Here is a 19,484-nt window from a genome sequence, read left to right as displayed (position 1 = left end):
AGGTGAAGTAACAAAAAGCACCTTTTCTGACTGGAGTGCTGTCACATATTTTGCATCATTCTTGTATACATAGTAAAAATGGGACGTTCATTTCTACGTGCCAGTAATGTAGTTTACTGTCAACATTAGTAGGCTACAGTACACACTTTATCAGTACATTGTACAGAATTCAGACCCACCAAAAGAAAGTCTTTGCAGAGACAATAGATATGAGCAGCACTCTTCTTCACAGACAGTAAATTCTTCATCTAACTTGTGATGACATGCTGTTATGAGCTCTGTAAAACACAATAAATGCTAAGTCCATCCAGTGGGGCCAGATGTGCTAATAGCTTCCAGAGAGCACCAGAGAGACGGTCCAGCCTGGAGGTTTGTAGGCGAGTGCCGCTGCTTCACTTCCTGTGCTTTAATTAGAACCAAATGAAAAGGAGCCCCCCTTCAGTCTACTCTTAATTGACTTAATGGTTGAGTGGTGCCCTGCCTGGCTGGAGCTGGGGGGAAAGCCTCATTAGCACTCCGCTTTTCACCAGACCTACAAAACAAATCATCAATAGCTGAGCAAATGTGCTAGTTAAAGACTACTAGACATGTTCTACAAAACATGAAATAACTTTGGGACCGTTTATGATAGAGACTAGCTTTATATTGTGTCTGAACTGGGAGATTCTCAGCTTTCTGAGACAATTTGAATGGTGTCACTCTAACAATCAAGGCTGATTTACGGTGTGTGCGATCACGTGGTATGGGAACAGACTGTTGTTTTTTTCCCACCCACATTCTGTGGAGATCCGCCCCTACTCTGCCTCTGATTGGCTCTGACCCTGATATCCTTACCCTAACCCTAACCATCTCACTCCTCATGCCTAAACCTAACCAACCTAACAATTGAAGGAAAGACCTTCTAGCCAATCAGAGGCAGAGTAGGGTGGGTCTTTGCAGGATGCAGGTGGGAAAAAAATAAGGCAGGAACAGAAGCTTGCTGGCTCACTTGAGTGAAAATTTCCTTGAGCAGAGTGCACACTCACATTTTCACTCCTGACTGACGAAAGATACTTCTAACTGAAATACATTAGTTTGAAAGTTGTGGTGAGTATCATGAAAAAAATTGAAAATTTGTGTCCATGTACACAAATCTGTAGATTAAATTATTTCACGACTTGCCATGAGACTGGGTTGCTATTGTGCGTTGGTGATATGTTTGTCGGACCTCAAGGCGTACTGGGTAATGTAGACTCAGCAAAGACCCTCCTCTCTGGGCCAAAACACTGCTAGAAAGTTGAAACTGAAAACCAGTTACACTGAAAAAAATTGACTGAGTAAAAAAAAAAATGTCTCTGAAAAAAGACAGACATGAAGAAAAAATCTGAAGATTGACATTGAAAAACACATCATATAAAAAACTTCAAAACAAAAAAATCTAAATAAAATAGATAATAACATTGTAATTTTTAAATGCCCTTGTTTTATTTTTCAGTAGATATTGTTTCACTGCTAATACATGTTTCAGTGCCAATACAACTTTTTCCAATACAAGTGTGTCAATGCCAATGTTTTCTTTTTCAGCTCAGGTTTTGTTTTCAATGCCAAAATTGAACTGTCGCTGTTCTGACCTCATAGACCGAGAGGATGGAAACAACGGCGATTCAGATCCTGACAGCTGGTACGCAGATGAGGAGTACGAGGAAGGCCTCCATCCATTTGAAGATGAAAAGTGAGTACCGCATGTTGTATCAGTTGATTGGACTTATTGTGTACCTTGAATGAAAACCACCATAGTTGTTCATCATTTATGTGTGTAAGCTATTTGGATAAGATGCTGTGGAACATTGTTATTGATTATTGGTTCACGGGGCACATGCAACAGAGAGAGAGAGAGAGGAAGTTGCCTGTAATGTTGAAGTTGCAGTATTAGGTAGAGCTGGGGGGTCTTCTCCCGTGAGGTAGGGGGGCAGGGTAATATTGTTCAGGCAGACTGAGGCTAACAGGTGAGGGAGAAGGGGTACATTGCTGTGAGACAGGTACAGAGAGCTGGGGACAGGCTGGCAAATGTTGAGGACTGAAAGGGTATGTCCTTCTGTATCCAGCTATGTCAAAGTAATACTCAGGAAAAGGTGTATTTGCACCAAACTTCACATGGAGCTCCAAAACACCTAATTATAACTTTTCACATTGAAGAAACAAAAATTCCCTGATTGACTATGGAGTTTTTCAACAAAACACACACTGCACCAGAAAGAAAGGGTATAGGTTCCCCCTGAATCATATGATGTATAACACTTGATACTGACTGAAAAAATAAGCTCAGAATTGGCAAAAATATAAAATTATGTCCGGACGCTTCTTTGTCTATGTAGGTTTAAGAGGGTTAAAGATTAAAGGTTAATTATGGATCAGCTGACCAGATTTTGAAGTTCATTACGTCCATTTTAACTTTTGGAGAGGCTTTTGATCTGTGTTATTCCAAATGTTCCAAACACAAAATTCCAAACACTTTGGGCAAAAGAGTTTGCAACCTTGCACGTACTCTGAGGTGTGTGAGTCCAACAGCATCCAGAGTTAAAGGAGCAAAAAAGGAAACAAAACTTATTAAGATATACTCCTTGACTTGTACAGTACCCCCAAATTTCCAAACTTCTTTTTCCTTTAGAAAATCAATTGTGAACTGAACTGTTGAATTGCAAATCATCAACAGAGACCTTTGAGGAAATATTGATATTAAAGGAATAGTTCAACATTTTGGTTAATATGTTTGTTCCCTTTATTGCATGTCACATCTGTCACTTCTCTTTTGTCCACCTTTGAATAAATACAAATGTCCATTAAAGACTTAAAAATATAATGTATTTGAAGTATTGCTAGAATAGTGCTAGAGTCAGGACCTGATTAGATGTAACATAAAGAATTGAAGCAGGGGAAAACAACTAGCCTGGCTCTGTCCAAAGGTAAAAAAATAAAAAAAAAATAAAAAAACACCTATTAAAACCTCTAAAACTAGTTAACTAATAATTGTATCTTATTTGTGTAATCCACCAGCAAACAGAAATGTAACACACCTGCAGCAATGCTAGTAGCTCAGCAGTGCTGCTAGTGAGTTAAATGCTGATGATAGCATGCTAACATGCTCACACTGACAGTGCTAACATTCATGTTGCATGTCCACCACCTTATTTTGGCATGTTAGCATGTTAACATTTGCTATCAAACACAAAGTACAGCTGAGGCTGGTGGTTGTCATTGGTTTTGCAGGTATTTGGTCATAAACCAAAGTATTAGACAAATAAAAATTTTGATGTGATGATGATACTAGATGAAAAGTCAAGAGGTCACCAAAGTTATTAAAATTAATCCTGAGGGGGACATGAATGTCTGTACCAAACTTCACGGTACTCCATTCAATAATTGTGAAGATATTTCACTCAAAATGTCAACCTCATGGTTGACAGGACCACTGGCAGAGAATGAAACCAAAAGTTGTGCTCACTAACTGTATCTAGCGGTCCAATGTTACACCCAGAAACACAGAAGGACTGGGCAGATGGATGCACTGTTGTTCCACAAGAAACAGGATATAACCCACTCTGAAACCAAAAATTTTTACATTTCAGTTTGTGTATGGTTTAAATAAATGTGATACAATTTGTTAATTAGTGAACTTTAGTGTTGGTAGGTGTATTTTTGAATGACAGAGCCAGGCTAGCTGCATCTCCCTGCTTTAGTCTTTATGCTAAGTTAGGTTAACTACATCCTGACTCCAGCTCTGTACTTACACACTGACATGAGATTGATATCCATCTTTTAATCTCAAAGTTAAGCTTTGCAAATGAGCTTATTTTCTAAAATGCTAAAATATTCCTTTAAACCACATATTGACTGTAGAGGTCCAGCTTCATCTTTCCATGCAAAGAAAAAGGCTTTTGATTCATAGTGTCTCATCCAGTGCATGCTGGGATAGGTTTCAGCCCCACACTACCCAGAACAAGATAAACACAGAAGTTAAACTACTTCTTAAAACTGACAAAGAGAAAAACCGCAATACACTGCACCAGCCCAAAGAAAACTGGGAAGCAGACTGACCTGACCCCTTCTCATGAATGGGTACAACCATCTTTCACCATTGTGAGGTTTGATGCTGTCACATATGGGATCAGTTTACTAATTATTCTTCTCATTATTTCCTCATAAATGAAGCAGAATGAAGGGTGCACCCAGGTTGTGTTTGGACTCATTTGTCCAGTTAAGGAGCTCTTGTTTGATTAGTCTGGACAAGCCAGTAAGACCTGCTCTGGTGCTGCGTGCAAGCCAAGTCTGTCACACTGAAAAGTTTTATTCAATTATTTTTAAATGTCACATCTGATTTCCATTAAACAAAGGGCGAAAGTGAAAACAATTTTATTTTCCAAAGACCCAAGCCCTGTTGCACTGACACTCCTAAACCAAAGATTTTGAAGATGAATGCTCCTCTGTTCATAATTTAAGTAAAAAAATAAATATTAAACTCAAGGAATTGAATGTTAAAGGAATTGTTCAACATTTTGGGGAACATGTATATTTGTTTTTTTTCCTAGAGTGAAATGAGAAGATGGATATCAATCTTATGTTTGTGTGTTAAGCACAGAGCTGGATTCAGGATGTGATTAGCCTAGCTTAGCATAAAGACTGGAAGCAGGGGAAACAGCTCACCTGGCTCTGTTCAAAGTTTAAAAATATACCTACCAACACCTCTAAAGCTAACTAACATATATCTTGTTTGTTTAATCTGTAGACAGATAATAATTTGTAACTAAATTTGTTACTGAAGACAGAGCCAGGCTAGCTGTTTCCTCCTGCTTCCAGTCTTTATCCTAAGCTAGGCTAATCACATCCTGACTCCAGCTCTGTACTTAACAAACAGATATGAAGGTGGTATTGTTTTTACATCTCATTCTTGGAAACAAAGCAAATAAGCGTATTCCTCGAAAATGTTTGACTTTTACTTTTAAGACTCACAATTTTTATGTTAAAGCTTAATTGGGCTGCAAGAATGTGTAATCTCATCCCTCTTAACTGGAACACCATAGATTCATTGGATTTCTGTCGCCTGACTGAAACTGCTCCAACCAGAGTGGTAAATGATCTTCTACTTACTATGGATTCAGATTCCACCTCTGTGCTTCTATTACTGGATCTCAGTGCAGCCCACGACACCATTGATCATTGTAAACTATTGGACAGACTAAACTGTAATTTTGGTGTCTCTGGCCTAGCTCTCTATTGGCTTACGTCCTATTTATCTGAAAAAACACAGTGTGTCTGCTATAATAATATTACATCTAAATTCTCTGATGTTAAATGTGGAGTACCTCAGGGCTCTGTTCTTGGCTTTTCTCTCTTTATATTTCGCCTCTTGGCCAAATTATATGTTATCATGGAATAAATTTCCATTTGCTATGCGGATGATACTCTGTTGTATGTGCCTATAAGGACTGATGATCATACTCAAATTACTAAATTAGAGGCCTGTTTGGCTCCTGTGAAAAATTGGATGTCATTGGATAAAACTGAGATGTTGGTCTTGGCCCTGCCATTTCAGAAAGTATGGCAGCCAAGAATCTTGGTATTGTGTCTGATCCCAGCCTCGCCTTTGATAAGCACATTAAAGAAACCATCAAGACCGCCTTTTTCCACTTAGTAACAGCTAAAATTCAGTCTTCCCTGTCCATGGCTGATGCAGAGACTCTAATACATGCATTTGTTTCATCCAGACTTGATAACTGTAATGGTCTGTTTTCAGGTCTGCCATGTGCTAGTACTAAAAGTCTTCAGATCTTTCAAAATCCTGCAGCTAGAATTTTAACTAAAACAAGAAAATTTGACCTTATTACACCAATTCTAGCCTCCCTTCATTGGTAAATGGTAAATGGACTGCATTTAAATATCACCTCTCTAGTCTTATCGACCACTCAAAGCACTTATACACTACATGCCACCATTTACCTATTCACACATACATTCATACACTGATGGGAGAGGCTGCCATGCAAGGTGCCAACCTGCACATCAGGAGCGATACAGCGCTTCCTGTCTAAAGCACCTCACAATGTTTCTATGCTAATGCACTGACACTCATATTTGGGGTTCAGTATCTTACCCAAGGACACAGCTAGGGATCGAACCACCGACCTTCTGATGGTGAGTGGACGACCCTTCATTGTCTTCCTATCCATGTTAGATCAGACTTTAAAGTGCTTCTAGCGACTTGTAAAATCCTAAACGGGCATGCCCCATCATACCTGTCTGATCTCCTTAAACCTTATATTCTATCTCAAGCTCTCTGCTCTCAAAATGCAGGGCTCCTGTGTGTACCTAGAGTTAAAAAGAAGTCAGCAGGCAGCAGGGCCTTTTCCTATTGGGCCCCATTCTTATGGAATAACCTCCTTGCTGACATTAGGCAATCCCAGTCTGTTGAATCCTTTAAATCTAAACTTAAAACGCATCTTTTTGCCTTTACCTACAATTAGTTGCCTTTAATTCAGTATTTCATGACCTTGTACTGCACGGCGGGTCGGTTTCTGTCTCAATGAATTAACTAAGCGCTGTCCCGCCCACGAGATTATTGATTACTGCATCTGTTCTGATAACCATTGCATCTCTCTAACCTTCTGTTTGTTCCACAAGCACATGAGCGTCCAAGCTGTGTGTCCCTCTCTATTTCCACCCTCTCTCTCCTCCTGTCCTCTCTTGTCTTTCAGGCATCTCTTGGTGGACCAGCACCCACCCTGGAACTGCTCTGCTTCCCTAGCTGTCGGTGCCATTTCATGAGGTTTTGGATCTAGTTCCCCAACCTGCAGGAATTCAGCCCCACCTCATGTCTCTCTCTCTGAATGATGTCTTTATCCTTCTCTTTCTCCTGTGTGAATAATGTCTTTTCTTGTCTCTTCTCCCATGTATGTGAATGGTGTGATGTGAGTCTCCCCTGTGTGCATGTGTAGTCTGTCCTCCTGCCACGTCTCCATGGTGATGGAGGATGCATGGCTCAGGTCCTATTCTGTTCTGGTGGCATCTGGAAGCTGCTCCATATCCTCTTCATCACATTCTTAGTATATATTATAAATCCATTATAATTTTGTTATCCTGTTCAATGCTGTATTCTGGAATTTGTGTTCTATTGTGTACACACAATATCTATTGCACCTCAGTCTGTCCTGAGAGAGGGATCCTCCTCTGTTGCTCTTCCTGCGGTTTCTTCTATTTTTTTCTTGTTAAAGGAGTTTTTTAGGGGTTTTCCTAATTGGAATGCAGGATCTACGACAAAGAATGTTGTATTGCTGTACAGACTGTGGAGCCCCCTGTGATATGTGATATTGGGCTATACAAATAAAATTGACTTTCTTTTTTTGCCTTGATTTATTTAGTGTGAATCTGTGCAGTCCACATGTGCAAATGTGCGCATGTCCAAAAAATTGGGGCTAAAACAAGGAAGCATCTCATCCTTCACTGACAGATTCCAGTTTGCCATAAACCCCCAAACCAAGCTTTCCAAATGGGTAAGATGGAGATAGTCACTCTCTATACTCTCTATACTCACACTCTTGCTAAGAGTATGATAAATGTAAATGTTTGCATGTTGATAATTGATGTTACTTTATTTTACTATTAATTTTTACTTCCCTGCATCAAATGTTATAAAGAGGTGTCAGTGCTTTTAGTTTGTTGAATCCACAGTGTGACTTCATCATTTCTTTTGCAGCTCTGTGTGTCTTAATGGCATTTAGTCTCAAAGGAGAACTTTCCAGATTGTAGTCTGATGCTTAATAAATGCAGGCCCTGACTTCTAGTTATATGGGCCCCATTTATCAGACTTGCATGGTTGGAGGCTCTTGTGGTGTGATAGTGTCACCTAGTGGTGAACACTAATGCTGCCATGGTTAAATGCAGGGTACTTGCACAATTCTCAACTTCAAATTTAATGACTTTTAAGACCATTTTAATACCTATGCAAGGAAAAAATAATACCATTTCCATGGTAAAAAAAACAAAAAAACAACATCAAACAAACTATAATACAGTAGACAATGTTGTTGCGTTTCGTAAGTTAATTAGGGATGTACTGCCGCTGATATAAAAATTCTTGGCAGATACAGAAACCAATTATTTAGGCTATAAGCGTATATATTTTTAAAAGCAAAATATCTGCCAATACTGATACTTGGTTGTTTATGATTATGTTTGTCAGTTTCTCTTTCATCTGTCAATTTTAATTAGGCTACACAACCTCCAAGTGAAGCTACCACTAGTCTTGCATTTAGGCTGTATGGTTTACACTGTTTACACCTTCGCAATCAAACTTTTGATTCAAACAACAAATAGGGGAGATAGTGAATTTGAAATTATTTCCAAAAGATGCTCACTAATTTGAAAGGATGATTACAATGTACTGTAGGCCTCGCCCTTGAAAAAGCCTAACCATAGTATAGGTTATACAACTGATATTCTGCCTACAGGTCTGACATTACATCAAATGGTATGATGAATATAACATAAGAGATGGTTACCATTGATTATGAACATATCTGCTGATCATCCCTCTTTACATAGGCCTACATGGTTGGAAATATAGTGGCACTATAGGTCTGACTGATTAAACAGTATGATGGATAACATCAGGCAGATGTGGCTGAATATGAAAATATCTGCTGGAACAGTGAAAGGGTGCAAACAGTCACATCCCTCTTTACATAGGCATACTTGTGTTTTCCCTCTTGAAATCTTCATAGAGTAACTTATAGATTACACAGAGCATTTCAAATAGTCTGATGAGATTTTATAGAATCACAATCGTTTATGGTTAGAACAGCTGTTTGTCAATCACATTTCTATCAAACCATGGAGTGCTATACCACGTTTTGTTCAGAAGAATGAGGCCTTTCTGGTCAAATCAATCTCACAAGTAATCAGAAATATCTGAAAGCATGACTGCTGAAATAAAAAATACCTGAATTTTGACGAATTGGGAGTTTTCCTGAGTAAACAAACGTCATATTAATTGATTTTCGTTTAGGTGTTATTTTTATATGTCCAGACATGTCTGCCTTGCCTGCAGGTCGTAAGAGGTAATGAATATCTAATCACAGTGGCCCTCGGTGTGTAGGTGCACGTCTGTTATTCTCTGACATGTAAGCTCTGGTGGCTCTGTCGTCGTTTTTATTTTTTTCTGCTGTTTGAACTCTCTCGCTTCCTCTTAGTTGTTGGATAACTGACAACACGCACGCAGGTGTTTGTCACATAGAATTATACAAGTTCACTTCTTGGAAACGCCACAATATCTAGCCTCATTGTTTTTATACAGATCAAAATGTAATGCCTCCCCTCCCCCTACTAAAATGAGGCATTTTAAGACCTTGAATTACCAAAAACTATGGTAAGACTCTGTAAAGATTCACGGGGACTCTGAATTACAACTGAAGAATGAAGATTTTACTACGAAATATTGCCTGCATTCACTCATGGAAGCCTGTGACTTATGTCGTTTAAATTCATTTTGGACCATCAGCCCTTTAAAATATGCACAAAATGATTACAAATTCCTGTAAGGTGCTGTAGACTGTCTTTTTTTTAAAGAAGGGGAACCTCAACATTTAACTTCAGCTGTATCCTCTCAAAATTGGATTGATAAATAATTTCCAGTGACCCCCATTTGTAGAGGTTTCATTTAATAACTAGAGCTGATAGTCACGTGTTGGCCTGCATGTCTAAGACACTTGTTTCAATCTTGTATCTTCACCCTTAATCTCCCTATTAACTTAATCAAATTGCCTTCATACAGTAGAGCAAATAAAAGCCAACCATACACCACAATATGCAAAATGTTATGACTGTGCCAGTCCAGTCTTTATTGAAGAATCCAAAAATGACTACAGGCGTTTCCCAGTTCATTTCAGTCTAGTGGTAAACTGATGTTGAACATGCTTTGCAATTCATGCAACAAGGCTACACAAAGTTGGAAGTGATCAAATGTCTGCCAGTTTAAGATGTTTCTAAGCACGCAATGACTGTTTCCACATGCAAACTGTGGCTGTCTTTTGCTTTTTGTCAACCAAGGTGGATTTTTTTATTCAAACTGGGAAGATTAACTTAAAACCACTAACGCCAAACACATGTATACTGGAGTCTTATGAACAGTCACCAACTGAATACCTACAGTGTAGAATATAACAGAAACAAGCTCATGAACAAGAACTGAAACAAACTGCAAATGCCCAATAAGAGCTTTATTAAAACACCAATTTTAACATGGGAATGCCATAAAAGCAAGTTTCAAACACAAAAACTGCAGCACCAGAAAAAAAAAAAAAAAAAAAAAAAAAAAAAGCCAAAACACAAAAAATGAGCTTCTTTGAAGCCACTTTTAAAAAATACCCCAGGTGAGTAAATGCAAGCTCAACCATACAAATAACTCCTAAAAGGTGTTCTACACTAAGACATTTAACCACTTGATGCAGACTTCGTCCTGAGATGGCACGACTTCCAGAGCACTTCAGGTTATACGGTCTTCTGCTGGCCCTTCTTTCCAATGAGAGACTTGTGGATGTGAGGGATCACACCTGGAAGATAAAGGACATAAGACACATGAATCACTTGCTGTTGAAACAAAAAGGGAACAGCAATAATAAATATAAGAAAAAGACTAAAGCGTAAGACATTTTATTTGACAACAAGTCAAAAGTTGAGCCATTGAGTCCATTGTTGAGCTGAAAAATCAATATAATCTGTTGGATCAGCATAACATTAAAAAACTGACACCTGATTATAAAAAGATTATGGAGTAAAATACACTTTAATTATTGTGTTTGTTTTGTCATGTTGGCTTCTGGAAGACTGGAGTCATTGTAAGAAAAACTTCATAATTTGCAGACATTTTATGGACTCAATGGCTAAATTTATATATAAAAAATCATGAAAACTCAGATGCAACCCTAATCCAATATTTTATAGCCTCTTTGGCAAGTACAACTTCAAAATGTGCTTTATGCAAAACAATGCTCTCATGCATATAAAATGATACTGATCAGAGCTTTGTGGTGATGTGCACTGTTGAAAGCCACCCAGGTGCAGAGACGTTTTCTTACCTCCGCCAGCAATAGTGGCCTTGATAAGTGAGTCCAGCTCCTCGTCTCCCCTGATGGCCAGCTGCAAGTGGCGTGGAGTTATACGCTTCACTTTAAGATCCTTTGAAGCATTTCCTGCCAACTCCAGAACCTGAAAGGACAAAACCGGGCTTTCGATGTTCATATAGGGCACATAAAACCATACCAACAGCTTTACAGAGCTCAGACTAGGTGGAAGATCTAAGATGTAACTGAGGCTAACGTTACCTCGGCAGTGAGGTATTCGAGGATAGCCGCGCTGTACACCGCTGCGGTGGCTCCCACTCTGCCGTGGCTTGTGGTCCTGGACTTGAGGTGTCTGTGGATACGACCCACCGGGAACTGCAGCGGTATGAACAAAAGCAGGCATGAGTGCAGAGAAACAAAGGGTTCACTGGCCGGTCGGTAAGAGACGGCCGCCGGCTGAGTAACCTTTGCGACGTCTGGTTGTTAGCTTGTGTTAGCACAGCCGAGGCAATGAATGAATAACAGTGGACAAACCTGCAGTCCTGCTCTCTGCGAGCGCGAAATAGCCTTCGTCTTGGTCTTCCCGGAGTCTTTACCTGCCTTACCACCAGCCTGGAAAACACAAATATTACTTAATTTGAGATGGCCAACTCACACGTTACTGTGGAGTAACACCTAATAAAGGTGGTCAATTTAACCGCCTCCTACAGCCTTTTGGAATCTATTGCTAGCTCAAAGCAGTGTTAGCTAGCATGCTAAGCTACCATGGTATAACAGCTAGCATTAGCGGCTAACAGTTAGCTATTCTCTGCCGCACAGCGGCGGCTATACATCATTTATCGCTAACAGACCGCCACTATACACAGTCCAGCGGTCTGATATCTTGCTAAACAACGTGAAATTCTTACCATATTTAAAATCTCCAAATAACTTGTAACACTGCAGCGAAAAAGACGAGCGGCTTACTGCCTAATATCGACTATTGGTTTGAACTACAACCCCCCCGCCTACAATCGTCTTTTATATATAGCCAACCTTTATCCGGGTAACTGCAGAAAGCGCGCTAGCCAATCATATTTCGTCATGTGTTTCTTGGCACGGCGTTCAACCAATGGACAAGAAATGACCCCAATTTTGCGGGAAAAATGGTACGTTTCCGTTCAAAGTACTCATGGGTAATGTAGTTCTCACAATTACATCGTCTGGCCCCATTGTCTTTTTAATAATAACAGAAGTTAGTTTTAATTGTGAAATCAGCATCATTTCACAGGCAAGTTATTATTTTATTTGATTAAGAAACGAAAGAAAATACATAATATTTGAAGCTGTCTCATCAACAGTTCAAGTTAATATGTTGACTGAAAATTTGGGCAACATCTGTGTTTTTGGACAACTTCCATTTATCATTACATGAATCAAGACAGGCACAATGCTAACTAATTACATCAATGTCATTTACTGCAAACATTCATAAAATACCGTCCAATTGGTAATAAAAATGCCTAGTCTGTAAACTATAAAAGTAACTCACCAGTAACAACATAATCTACAAAAGTGGCTTTCTGTTTTATAATTAAAAACCTGTTTCCTATGTATAAAAGAGCATTTCTGCACATAAATTGTACAGGTGATTCCAGGGAGTTGCTACTTTACCACTTTATGGGATTTTTCCCACTCTCACTCTCCAGGTTCTTTCTGTGTCTCTGTGAATTTATTGTTTTAGCAATATGGGAGCGGTTCACATTCTACAATTACAAACACATTGGGGTTATTTTATAGGCTGACACCAGTATATTCTAGACTTCAATATCTGACTATATTTGACAACAATTAAGCAAAAAACAAGCATAAAGGATTCAGTATTTTCCCATAGGAATTGTATATCTTGAAGTGTGGTGAGGACTTTAAACATCATTTCAGTTCTCATTTGATATGGTGAGGCCGTGAGGAAAACACAACATATGAAACATAGTGTATGTACAACCCAGAGCTTCCAAATATCCTGCAAACAAGGGAGCAAACAATCATAAAACACACATGATTAAAATACAAATTCATTATGGCTACGTCCCAAACTGGATAAGCAGGATAAGTGTTTCTGACCATATAAACGGTTATACTGATGTTGAGTTTATTGTAGTGTTGTAGTTTCTTACTGTAGCCACACGAGAGCAGTGAAGGCTCATTGTTCAACATACAGTATCCCTTCTAAACACACTCATAACCATCACTTCCACTTCACTATAAGCCTGTAACAACAAGTTACAGTGATAAATGTTATGTCAAGTTTCAGATGCAGAATATGTCAATTTTTGCTACAAATCTAATCAAATATGTATAATTTCTATATATCAGACTGAACTAAGTAGTGTTTTTTGAAGAAATATTATTTCAGTCTCCCAGTTTTTAGATCTTTTTAAAATCTGTCTCTCACAAGTCTTCTAACTTTATAGAAGTCATATCAGTCATATAGAAGTAAACCACTGAAGTAGACACTGTAATCAACATCTTTTTCATTTGGTAGAGGCTCATAATGAAAGACACTGTGTGGTCACCTCTGTTGGGATAAATGTAAGTGTGATGACGTCTCATTGATCAACATGCACAGATTTTGAGGGGTTTATTTCAAACACTTAGGCTCAAGACTTTGTTACTGAGCCTAAGCCTTCTGTTTTGAATGGCTGATGAAGATGCACTTTTGATCGTAACTAAACATCATGTTTTGTCTTTTTCCACTCTTTGCTGATCTGACATACTTTCAGAACTCTTTGGTTCAGAGCACTTCACTCCCCTGTAAGACGCCAAAACATTGTGGTTATTTCAACATTGTATTTATAGTATTCATTCTATTAGTTTGTTACTGTTTGTGTGCAAAGAACTTTTGGTTTGTTTTGGGACCAGCAGGAAAGGTTGGGAGTGGAGGGTTGTGGTATGTTTTTGAGCAAGTCAGTTTTCCTGGCATGAAACGCCTGGAAAACTGATTCTGTTCACCATCCTGCCAGCCATGAGACCACAGCTGGACCCCCAGCTGTTTGCTTACAGGGCCAAATGACCTCCCACAATGTTGTGGGAGGTCTCTTCCACTCCCTGCTTCAACATCTGGAATCACCTGTCAACTGCACTTCAGTCATCTGATTTCAGCTCAGCCTTTAGTGCAACTGTCCCTTTGCACCCTTTACTCAAATGACTGAACCAGCCCTTCACCTATCACCACATCCATGCACTGAACACCACCTCCAGTGGCGGCAAGACAGTAGAACAGGTCAACAACTTCAAATATCTTGGACTCATTGTAGACGATAAATATCTCACTACTATCCATAAACAATCCTAGCAAAGATTCAATGTCATACACAAACTCAGAGCTCTTTCTGTTGCCCCCACTTCCTGTTGTTGCTTTACAAAAGTATAATTGAACCTTACTGTTTCCCCTGCTTCTTTACTATGTTAACTACAGAAGTAGAGGAACTACTGTGATCTTTTACTTAAGTAAAAGAAACAAATTTCACAATGAAAAAATGCTCCATTACAAGTAAAAGTCCTACATTCAAAATCTTACTTAAGTGGTAGAAAGTACATAAGTATTGGCGACAAAATGTACTTGATGTATCAAAAGTAAAAGTAGTAATTATGCAAGATGGCCCAATATAAAGTGTTATTTTTTAGTGTATACTGTACATATTATTGGAATATAAAACTGATTCATTGCAGCATTTGAATGTGGTTAAGGTAGAGCACAACGTACTGCTGGGTAGTCTTAATCGTAGTCTTGGATATTTTATAAACTGATCATATGCTTTACATATAAAAAATTGATCTGAAAAGTAGCAAGTAACTTTAGCAGTAAAAGTGTAATATCTAAGTCTGGAATGTAAGGGAGTGGAAGTAAAAGTAGCATAAAACAGAAATACTCAAATAAAGTACAAACACCTCAAAATTGAGTAAATGTACATTCCACCACTGGTTAACTATTTCCATACTTCCTCCAAAACCATCTGCCTCTCAGACACGACACCATCACACATCTTGCACTTTTAAAATCAAATGACACTGATCACCCCCCTAGATGCAGACTTACCTGTGTGAGTGCATGAACGTATATATACAGTAAGTATGGGTCAGGATGCAGGCAGGGGCATGTGTATTTGTGACCAAGTGTATATTTCATGTATTGTGTATATTGGTATGTTGCTAAGAGGAAAAACATTTTAAAAAGAAGGGGATCAGTTTAAAGAGTTACAGTTGTTTATTGCTACTGGCTGAAGGAACAAAGACAAAAAAAGATTCTATAGATCTTTACTGGGTGACGTTTTACAGGGTACGAGGTCCACTTAATCCTGATATCAGCAACAGTTGAAGGCACAGTGAATGGTGAGGAGCCATGAAACCAGAGATCCTCCTTTTTATTCTACCTTACTGCAGTGTTAATGTTACAGGCTCCAGTCAGGGAGTGTGTGGCAGGACTTGATAAGACTATCTGTGTGTGTGTCTGAGACAACATGCACAGCTGGTGGTGGGCTGGTCACGTCTAAATCACATACCATTCATTCTCAGGCATACTCCCCTTTCAGCAGTCACTCACTCACTCTCTCCCTTGACCTCTACCACGATCGCTCATTCCCTCCTCCCTCTCTTCTTCAGTCACCGTCAATCACCTCTCAGTCTCTCCTGCTCTCTGTCACTGAGCTTTAAATGCTCTGTTTTTGAAAGTTTTGAAAGTCTCTTTCTCCTTGTGCCCTTCAGTATCCCTCCATCTGTCACAATTTGAACACTTAGTTCCTCCATTTGTGGCGTTTCATTTATTAGATTGCTCCTTTGGTCACGCCTGAGGTCAGAGATGACTGAGGACTTTGAAGAGGACGCTGGTCATTCGTTCAAAGTTTCATTTTGGAGAGGAAACCATGGATGCCTGGAGGATGTGGTTAGCCTAGCTTAGCATAAAGAATGGAAACAGGGGGAAACAGCTAGCCTGGCCCTGTCCAAAGTTCAGAAATACACCAACCAACACCTCTAAAGCTCACTAATGTGAGCTCATTTGTTTAATCCATACTCAAACAGACATGTTAAAACAACAATTTTTGGTTTTTGGGGAAGTTACGTGTTGGAACTATTTCTTGACAAACAACAGTTTATCCACCTGGTCACAGTGCTTCTATGCAGCATCTCTGGCTATAGTGCAGGTTGCCAGAATCATTCAGTGAACACAGGTTTTGATAGCCTATAGGGATATGTATTGGCACAGTGGTACCAAATCTGGCTACCTGACTGTGATGACAGGACTCAGGGAAGCTGCACACAGTCACTGCACCCAGCTGTTGTTTGTCAAGAAATAGTTCCAGCACATAATACCCCCCAACAAATTTACATTTCTGTTGAAGTACAGACCAAAGAAATGAGATACATCATGTTAACTAATTAAGTAGGAATATTCTCAAACCTTGGACAAAGCCAGGCTAGCTGTTTCCCTTTGCTTCCAGTCTTTATGCTAAGCTAGGCTAACCACTACTGAGCAGTAGTGGTATATTGAGCTACAGAGGACTGTTGGCCTCCACCCCTCACTAACATTGTTAGATAAGTTAGCGGAGGATAAGAACAACTACAACCCACAAGCTAATCATCAAGTGTCATTTGATTATGATAATTAATGTATCCAATCAATCACATTTGATTGGATATATTTTATACATATTCCCCCTTGAGTTCAAGATGAATCATGACTTTGTTTTTTTCATTTTACAACAAGAGAAAACCGGGACTTGGATTTAACAGTACTCAATTGTTTAAATGACCTATATTTGACATATAACAAGATAGCTGAACAGTTAACACAAGGACACAAGATTAGAACTTGGAAAAGCGCTGTAGATAAAACTGCTTTTTTAGAATTTGAGAGTGGCCTATCAACCACTTTACATGTCTCTGTTACACATGTGCTGGAGTCTGGAAGTACACTTCAGTTTGAGATATTCTATTATAAATGTGATATAATGCTGCTGAAGGGGAGCAGATTTAAAGCGCAGCGCTCACAAGGAAGATATAAGAAAAACAAAACATCATGGCCAACACAGAGTTTTGAAAAGCTTACAACGTAGTAACATGTGTCCTCTACATCAGAGAGGGAAGTGGGTCAGGAAACCAGCAACGTCTCTACAACCCACAGGGGGAAAAACAAGAGGATGGGACAGGAAGAGAGGGAGAGCTCAGAGGAAGTAAGGATGGACAAAGAGCGTGAGAAACTGTGATGTCACTCCGCCTGCAGGGACTCAAGTAAAAACAAAAAGAAAACAGAAAAGTTTGGTGGGAAAAGACCCCAGAGCTGTTCAACCGGAGGCGAGATTAGAGGGTTGCTGGTTTACTGAGACCTCAAAATCAGTTCTTTAATAAATGCATTTTGTAATCAGTCAAACTGAATCATATCTGATTTACATTTCATTGAGAAAACAAAAACAGTGAGCTAATTTAAAAGTGAAAACCAACCAACACTGGGAATTCAGCTCTTTTGATTGGTCATAGTGTAAACTGATGACATCATCCCAAAAGCATGTGGGTCAGTGAAAAGCATGAATATTCATACTCATTAGCAGGAAGCTTGAGTTTATGATGCTGCCTCTATTGTTCTCAGCTCATGTTGTGTCACCTACACAGACAGGGTGATCCTGCATGTGTGTGTGTTCCAGCTCATCTATATCAGTGTGTGGTTATCCTTCTGTCTGCTGTGTTTGTTTCACTGATGTGCAAAAGTAATATGATTCATCATAGGGAAAAGCTAACAGTATGAAGCTCCCACAATGGGCTCCTAGAAGCTGCATTGTTCATTAGCCTGAAATATACACAATGTACCCCAAAATACCAAAGTTCTGATGGAATGAACAAGACTAGTAGTAAAGATTTCACCATTCTCAGGACATGTTAAGACAGAAACTGAAGCAAATTTTCACCTCACGTAATTTGCATGATTTTGACCACTGGAAGGTTTGTGTTTATTCCCTCTGAACAGCCAATGTACTACCTGCACAGACGTTAGTTGTAAGCTAGCTAGCAAAGGACGGGCCACCCATGTGTATGGGAGTGTGTCTGTGTGTTTGTGTCAGCTCAGACATTGATTTCAGAACTCACTAAAAACTCAGTATGTTTTGGCTCCACTTTTGGGGAGCTGTCATGACGTCCATTTTTATATACATATATATATATGTTAACACATTTGGAAGGTGTATTTTGGAACTTTGTCCACAGCCCCTTGCTTCCAGCCTTCATGCTAAGCTAGGCTAATCATGTCCTGACTCCATGTTGAAATATTCCTTTAAAGACAGATGTTTGATAAAAACATGAATTTTATTGTTTCTTTAGCGCACTGCTGAAGATTTTTTCTTCTTCTAATGGCATACCGTAATTACGTGAAAACATTAAGCTTTCCTTCTAACAAGTTTTCATGATGTGATGATAGTATGTGTCAATTGTTCTCTGAACTGGTTAGCCAAGCTATTGTCTATGTTAAGTTAGCATCACTAATTTTAAAGTTAAATATTTATGCTCTTATGCAGAAGCGTAGGGTTGGAAGTGCTTGGCCCCCCTTGTCCCCCTTGCTTGGGCCGGTCCCACATTAAAAAAACAGCCTTTGACAGCCAGTTGAGTGATACTTCTGGCAAAACTATCCCCTTTACTAAAAATATTTTTTGGTCATGGCTGTTTGTGTAAGTATCAGTCAGTACAGTCCCAAATGCTTGTTAAAAGCCCCTGTGTGTAGGATTTGAAAATGAAAACAAGGAACTAGGACAGACAGCAATGCATGCAAATCCATCTTAGAATTCTTATTGCTCTTTTCTGTATGGATGTATAATAGTATGTGTTGCCCCACAGTTTCACACAGTATTGTAAGATGTTAAATTCAGGGAAGTGCCTTGTAATCCATTGTAAAAATCCTTGTAAGCTTGTTCAGAACTGTGATGCTTTCAGACACTTTTGTCCTTCCATAAGTGATGTGAGGTATCTAAGAGAGCGGTCTATGATTACACTTCCAAATCTGATTCTGCGCACCCTTTCAATATTAACTCCATCTATAGATGTATGACTTCATCATCCTTTTTTTGATTCCTCAAAACCATAAATCTGTTTTTACTCAAATTTAATGATTGTTATTTACATCAAACCACCTTCATAAATATCAGTCATATAAAGTTTAGGGCCCATACAACTCCTTTGAGAATACACATTTAATCTTAATATGTTTAGATTTACTGCTGGCAAACTGTTAACAGTACATATTGTTGTTGTTTCCAAATAACTACTTCACCATATGTGAACCATCCCCCTAATGCCATGTGCCAATTGTCTGGATCATAATACTTCCTGATTTAAAGTGAATGTTATTATCTCATTGTTCTACAAACACAACTG

General features: G+C 39.0%; 1 protein-coding gene across 1 annotated transcript; it reads right to left on the bottom strand.

Annotated features, from left to right (window-relative positions):
• Positions 1-9,836: 9,836 nt before the first annotated feature.
• On the bottom strand, positions 9,837-12,109 carry LOC121889191 (histone H2A.Z). The gene is made up of 5 exons (XM_042400954.1): positions 11,999-12,109; positions 11,625-11,702; positions 11,352-11,465; positions 11,106-11,235; positions 9,837-10,580 (listed from the first exon to the last, which is right to left on the bottom strand). The coding sequence occupies exons 1-5, from the start codon at positions 11,999-12,001 to the stop codon at positions 10,519-10,521; spliced, it is 387 nt and encodes a 128-aa protein (XP_042256888.1). The 5' UTR covers positions 12,002-12,109; the 3' UTR covers positions 9,837-10,518.
• Between the last annotated feature and the right edge of the window lie 7,375 nt (positions 12,110-19,484).

Source organism: Thunnus maccoyii, chromosome 22 (assembly GCF_910596095.1).
Source record: "Thunnus maccoyii chromosome 22, fThuMac1.1, whole genome shotgun sequence".
In the NCBI taxonomy this organism is placed as follows: Eukaryota; Metazoa; Chordata; class Actinopteri; order Scombriformes; family Scombridae; genus Thunnus; species Thunnus maccoyii.
This window is presented reverse-complemented; position numbering and strand designations above follow the sequence as displayed.

What these genes read in the sequence shown, in the direction of transcription:
- LOC121889191 (XM_042400954.1), bottom strand. An exon ending in TCGAATACCTCACTGCCGAG is followed by an intron (nt 11,236 to 11,351) that starts GTAACGTTAGCC and finishes TTGTCCTTTCAG; the next exon opens with GTTCTGGAGTTGGCAGGAAA. An exon ending in GGCCACTATTGCTGGCGGAG is followed by an intron (nt 10,581 to 11,105) that starts GTAAGAAAACGT and finishes TTTATCTTCCAG; the next exon opens with GTGTGATCCCTCACATCCAC.